Source organism: Brassica napus, chromosome C8 (assembly GCF_020379485.1).
Source record: "Brassica napus cultivar Da-Ae chromosome C8, Da-Ae, whole genome shotgun sequence".
Classification (NCBI taxonomy): Eukaryota; Viridiplantae; Streptophyta; class Magnoliopsida; order Brassicales; family Brassicaceae; genus Brassica; species Brassica napus.
Window position 1 is genome coordinate 10602321 of NC_063451.1, and position 6592 is coordinate 10608912.

Genomic DNA, 6592 nt, shown 5'->3' on the forward strand with positions numbered 1-6592 from the left:
ACCCATTTATATCCACTGGTTTTAACATCATATGGCGTCTTAATCATATGGCCAAATACGCCTTTCTTCCTTAAACTATTTAACCCCACGTTTCCATTCAATCCAATCTGTTCTACGAGTGTGCACTCTTATATTGACGTGGGTTCATGATCCTCGCTTATATTCATAAATTCAAGTGCTACCTTGTATGCAAATAAATCATCTTATGTCGACATTCCTTATTGGTTCCATTATGTTCCAGACATGATATAATCGATTGAGATTCATTATTATCAGGACCTTTAATACTTTGCAGCTTGGCGTCTCAAGCTACATTGTTTGGTACCTGTACCTTAGAGCCGGCCGGCCTTATCACCATGTCTAGGATGGTTTCCTTAGTAACCTCGGATTTGGATTTTGATTATCATTCTCTGCACTTTTCTTTTGTTTCCGAGGATTCTTATCTTTTGGAACCTATTTGGTCTACCACGTTTCATACGTTGTCTAGACTCTGTAGCAACTTGACTGTGTCTCTTCTTGGACATCAAATTCGTTGGTGCTTTACAAGCTGGTTTATATATGACTTAGTCATTCTTTTTCGGGTCAGCAAATGTGTCTGGCATTTGATTAGCTAGCTTTGTAAATGTATAATCTTTGGACGTCTATTTCACATTCTTTAGTCCGAGGATCTTGCCAAGACATTGATGGTTGATTCCATTCTATTTCTTTTACCATTCTTTTACCAGCTTTATTATTTTTTTCTCCTCCTGGTCTTAAAATAATCCGTGTACCTGGCCTCAAATATAATCACCCATAGTTGGCTCAAAGTACTTTATTATTGTGGGAGAATCATATCCAACATATATCCCCATCCTCCTTTTGAGGTCCCATCTTAGTTCTCTGTGGTGGAGCAATTAGTACATAGACAGCACATCCAAATGTCTTATGATGGGGTATGTCTGGCTCTTGACCCGTTAATAATTGTGATAGGGGATATCTATGCTCACTAAATGGCCTGATGCGTATTAACTTAGGTGCATGTAAATTTCGTGTGGCCCAAGCTGTGAATGGGAGTTTTGACCTCATAAGTTATGGTCTATCAATCAGCTATTTGCGTTTTAAAAGATTTCGGCCAAGCCGTTCTTGGTATGGACATGTATCACAGAATTGTCCACACTTACCCCCATGGACATACCATAATCATTTAAACGCTTGGGACATGTATTCACCAGTATTATCTAGACATATAGTCTTTATTTATGAAAAAGGGGCTCGTAGCCGTTTTACTGGTGATGGCCTAATGAGTTTCCCTTGTGTACATGCTACACACGTGAGATTCTTTGGGATAACTCTTCTTATCTTTTAATGTGTGCCTTTTGAATATCAATTTTCGCATCATGTTTGGACCAGGATGGCCAATCCGGTCGTGCCATAAAGTGTATATTTTCGCAGGCTTTTAGCCTCTATCATACTGATCTATGCATAGTCTAGGTCAGTAGAGAATGCAGGTATAGTCTTTAGGACTTATTATGGCCTTGGGCGATTTTATACATATATCTGAAGGAACTCTTTGTTTCCTTCGCCCATTGTTTCAATATGGAAACCATTCATTCTTATATCTTTAAAACTCAATAGGCTGCTCTTGCTCTTAGAGCTGGGTGAATATAAGGCATCACTGATTTCTAGATGCATACCCTTAGGCAATAATATATTAGCCTAGCCATAGTCTTCTTTCAGACTGGCGATACCTGCTTTAGTACTTATATTGGCGTTTTTCAGTGTACTCATATAGAAAAATCATTCATTCATTTAATCTAAGCAGACAATGTAATAGAAATAAATTCAAGGAGATAAAAATCAGAGAAAGCATACAAGCAAAGCAATCACACAAGTTTGATGTCGAAATCAGATTATCAACTTGATTCTTTTAGGCAATCATAAGTCTCATATTCCATAAGATCATCTTGATCATGTTCGAAATTATTTTCACCATCTTTATAGACCAAGTGGGTTTCAGGATTCTTCCCTTTCAGACTCTCTTTGATAGAGGTCACAAAAATGTTTGTGAGTACTTCATATCTTAGCCCAATGGTTTCCCATTCCACATCTATGGCACACTGATTTGGTCGAGCTTTGTGGTTTAAAGGATATACCACGGCCACTGCCTTGACCATGGCTCAAATTGGGTTGATACCCACGGCCTCTGCCATAGTGATTCCCACGGCCAAATGTGTTATAGTGGCCATGGCCACGTCCTTTCCACCCTCCACGGCCATGACCGTGTGGTCTATCATTCTGGACGTGGTTACCTTTTTTTTTTTTCTTCTGCGGCCTTATTGGTATTAGGTAATGGGGTTAATCCAGGAGGTCTCAATTCACTGTTTCTCATCAGTAATCAATTATTTTGCCCAGCTAGGAATAGACTCATCCACGGACTTATAGTCCTGGATTCTGGGATTCCTCCAATCAAATAGGGCCTTTGGTAATAACACCGTTCTTTGGTGATCATACCTCGATTTTTAACTCTGTCCAAAGGTCTAGAGGATTCTCTATAGTCAGATAATGATCTTTGAGACTCTTAATAAGATGATGGCTAATAATTAATATTGCCATGTATCAATCTTTCTCATTGGCATTATTGCCTTCTATGATACATTCACCAAGTCTTTTTGACTTTAGGATAATCTTTGTATCCAATGCCCACCGTAAATAATTATCTCCAGAGAGATTTAGGGCAGCAAAATCCAGGTTGATTTTCGACATCTCAAATCATATATCACTCAATATTTAGGTATAATTTTCATGCGGCCTTACTCTTAAAAACAATCAATTCGGATTTCAATCTTGTGAGGACAATGAGACTATCAATCTTAAAGGCATTTAATCAATCAGTCAATTTCTAGCAAGTCTCAGCAATACTATTTCTATGTGCTCATAATATTATGGTTTATCAAGACTAGCAAAAACGGATTCAATTAATCATGCAATTAGGGTTTAACAATCAATGGATTTTAGCAAGACTAGTAAAAAGATTTATTAATCACTCAATCAGTTTCAAGGCTGATTTTAGCAATACTAGAATATAGATTTCAAGCATGAATTTCAATGAATCAGTTTCAAGGCTGATTTTAGCAATACTAGAATATAGATTTCAAGCATGAATTTCAATGAATCAGTTTCAAGGCTGATTGGTATTTAGCATAAACCATGTGTAAATAATTTATCTAGTATCCGAATTTATCAAACCTCAAAAACATATAATCAGATCAATCAATTTAATCGAACTTAGCATACAATCTTAAACCTCAAGACATTAGATTTTATCATGAATCTATCAACCTAGCATACGGATTCTCAATTCTCAAAGACATCCAAATCAGATCAATATAACCTATCATACAATTTATTTAGGGTTTCTATTTAAAACAGATCAGATTACAAAACTATTAATCCTAGCAGATGATATTAAACCTCAAGAATCATGCAATCAGATCATTCGGATTTTAAACAAGTAAACCTCAATCAATCTATCAACCTATCGGATTATATAAGCAAAGCAAGCTAGCAACCTATCGGATTCAATCAATGTTTTAACAGGCTGGTCGGTTTAAACAATTTTAAATCAGATGAACAATTAACCAAGCAGGATGAGAAAATAAATCTATCAATTTAACGGTCAAACAATTCTAGCAACATAGCATCAGATTCAATCAGATTTAAAACCTCAATGATCAAAACCGAAAACAGTTTTGATTTCAAAATATTCGATTAGGGTTTTAATATGTGATTTGATAATTATAGTATAATTAATTCTGATACTTATATTATTTAGGGTTTATAGATATAGGGTTAGGGTTTATCGGATTTTAACTTGTAAAAACCGATTTGGGGTTTTAATCATGTAGGAACATGATTTAGGGTTTGGGGTATCGAACTTTTAGAGCTTCGATTCACTCAATTAGGATTTTTGATCTATTACCCTATGGTTTTGATTCATAAAGATTAGGGTTTTAAGGTTTCATTCTTTATCAATCAATCCATGTTCGATTATGGGTTCTTAGGTTTTGAATTACCTTTTAACCTTAGATGATTGTTGAATCGGACCACCAAAGGAGTTGAGCCGCGAGCTGGACACGAACGGGACGCGAGCTGGAATGGATCGAGTCGCTTCTATCGGGTCGTGGACGTCCTTTGTTGCTTGATCGGGAACGCCTTGATCGTCGGACGCGAGCTGTCTGATGTTGTCGCGAACGAGGAAGAGGTCGCGTGCTGGAGCTGCTCTCGCGTCGCGAACGTCTGAGCTAGGATCAGGAACGCCTTGGGCTGAAGCTGATCGGGGACGCGAGCTAGAACAAATGTGGGAACAAGAGACGCGATCGGGGTTTAGGGTTCGTCGGATCGCCGGCTAGGGTTAGGGTTTTAGGGTTTTCCGATTTGGGTATTAGCTTATGGATTTAGAGTTTCGTACTGATAACGTGTTATAAAAGTAATGGAAAAGTCTATCTTTATTCATAACGTAGAAGTTCCTTATATAGAAGATTATACCGTCATAGATAAATAAAAAGATTACAAATCATAATCTCTTGGTTATAAACCATCAACAATCTGGTTCATAACAAACAAACAAATATCTTTTATTAGCTGAAACCACGTGTGTATCGCTAGATTTAGATGCAGGCTATAATTATCACTCATTAATCTCTCTATTTATTCCTTACCAATACTTGGCGGTTACTACAACACAACGCATCATCATGGTGTCTTATCTCCGAGTCTCCCTTTCCTTCATATTCTCGGCTTTGCTAATCTCACCGGCTGTCTCGCAGTCATGTTCGTCACAGACATTTTCCGGCGACAAATCATACCCTCACTGTCTCGCCCTCCCCAACCTCAAAGCCTTCCTCCATTACTCCTATGACGCTGCCAACACAACTCTCGCCGTTGTTTTCTCTGCTCCGCCGTCAAAGCCCGGCGGTTGGATCGCGTGGGCGATTAACCCTAAAGCCACCGGCATGGCTGGATCTCAAGCACTCGTCGCCTCAAAAGACTCAAAAACAGGTGTTGCCTCCGTGACGACGCTTAACATCATCTCATACAGCTCGCTTGTCCCGGGAAAGCTATCTTTTGAGGTATGGGACGTAAAGGCGGAGGAGGAGGCGGCCGGAACTTTAAGAATTTTCGCGAAGGTTAAGGTTCCGGCGGATTTAGCGGCGAATGGGAAGGTTAACCAGGTTTGGCAGGTTGGACCTGGAGTGTCACCTAACGGGAGGATACAGCCACACGATTTCAACACTCCGAATCTTAACGCTGTTGGATCGCTCGATCTGAGCGGTGCCACTACAGGGGTATTTGCCTCCGGCGGCGGCGGTGCTGGAAACTCAAGGATTCATAAGAGAAACGTGAGTTTGATTCTACTTTTGAAACCATTTTTTCTTTTAAGAATTAACAATTTGAATATGAATCTGACAGATCCATGGGATATTGAATGCGGTGAGTTGGGGAATTTTGTTTCCGATTGGAGCAATGATAGCAAGATACATGAGAATATTTGAATCCGCAGATCCTGCTTGGTTTTACGTCCACGTGTCATGTCAGTTCTCTGCTTATGTCATCGGTGTTGCCGGATGGGCCACCGGACTCAAGCTCGGCTCCGAGTCTAAGGGAATTCAGTTCAGCAGTCATCGCAACATCGGCATTGCTCTCTTCGCTATAGCAACGCTTCAGGTAAACCAATGCTAATCCTCATTAGATTCATTTGTGTGGAAACACTGCGCCTGGGCCAATAGAAAAAGATGTGTTTGTTCTCTTGTTCAACTATATGTTTGTCTTGTTTAAAGATGTTTGCGATGCTGTTGCGGCCGCGGAAGGACCACAAGTTGAGATTTTTTTGGAATATTTACCACCATGGAGGTGGACACTCTATCCTTATCCTTGGAATCATCAATGTTTTCAAAGGTCTTAGCATCTTGAACCCAGAGCATACTTACAAGACTGCTTATATCGCTGTGATTGCTACTTTGGGAGGCATTACTTTGCTCTTGGAAGCTGTTACTTGGGTCATTGTCCTCAAGAGAAAATCTGCTAATTCGAACAACCCTCCCAAGCCCTGAGTAATTCAAATGATCGCTCTTTTTATCTCTTTAAGTTACAAATGCGTTGCTTTATCTCCCACTTTTGATTCATCTCTAGACGTGGCTTGTGTTTGATGATGTTGACTTTTGGTGTTTATGTATAGTAGGAGAAAAAACCTCATGTATTAGTGTTTCTTCTTTGTAGCTTTGTCTTTTGTTTCCTTGTTTATGTGACTGGCTCAGAAGTTTTATTTTGTAGGATTATTTTTTATCATTCATGTTTAGTAAAATCCCCACTAAAAATAATTTCAAAATTAATTAAGACAAATTCAAAAAATCTAAAGTGTACGAGCTTGCCTTCCGGCTTTACTTGTGGGGCACAACACCTGTCATAAAGTTCTTATTTTCGGTATTTTTCTAAGCAAGTGTTTTAACTTTATAGCGTCCACCTACTACCGAATCACTTTTAGTTACAACGTCTTTCTTTTTTATTCTTTTCTTTTTGTGCAGAATGAAATTCAATTTTTTTTTAACACTAATTT

The 6592-nt window shown here is 38.8% G+C and overlaps 1 protein-coding gene across 1 annotated transcript; it reads left to right on the top strand.

The window, feature by feature from the left end:
- Positions 1-4491: 4491 nt before the first annotated feature.
- Positions 4492-6324, top strand: LOC106415646 (cytochrome b561 and DOMON domain-containing protein At4g12980-like). The gene is made up of 3 exons (XM_013856401.3): positions 4492-5378; positions 5449-5703; positions 5817-6324. Exons 1-3 carry the CDS (start codon positions 4734-4736, stop codon positions 6087-6089), a joined length of 1173 nt encoding a protein of 390 aa, XP_013711855.1. The 5' UTR covers positions 4492-4733; the 3' UTR covers positions 6090-6324.
- Positions 6325-6592: the final 268 nt, after the last annotated feature.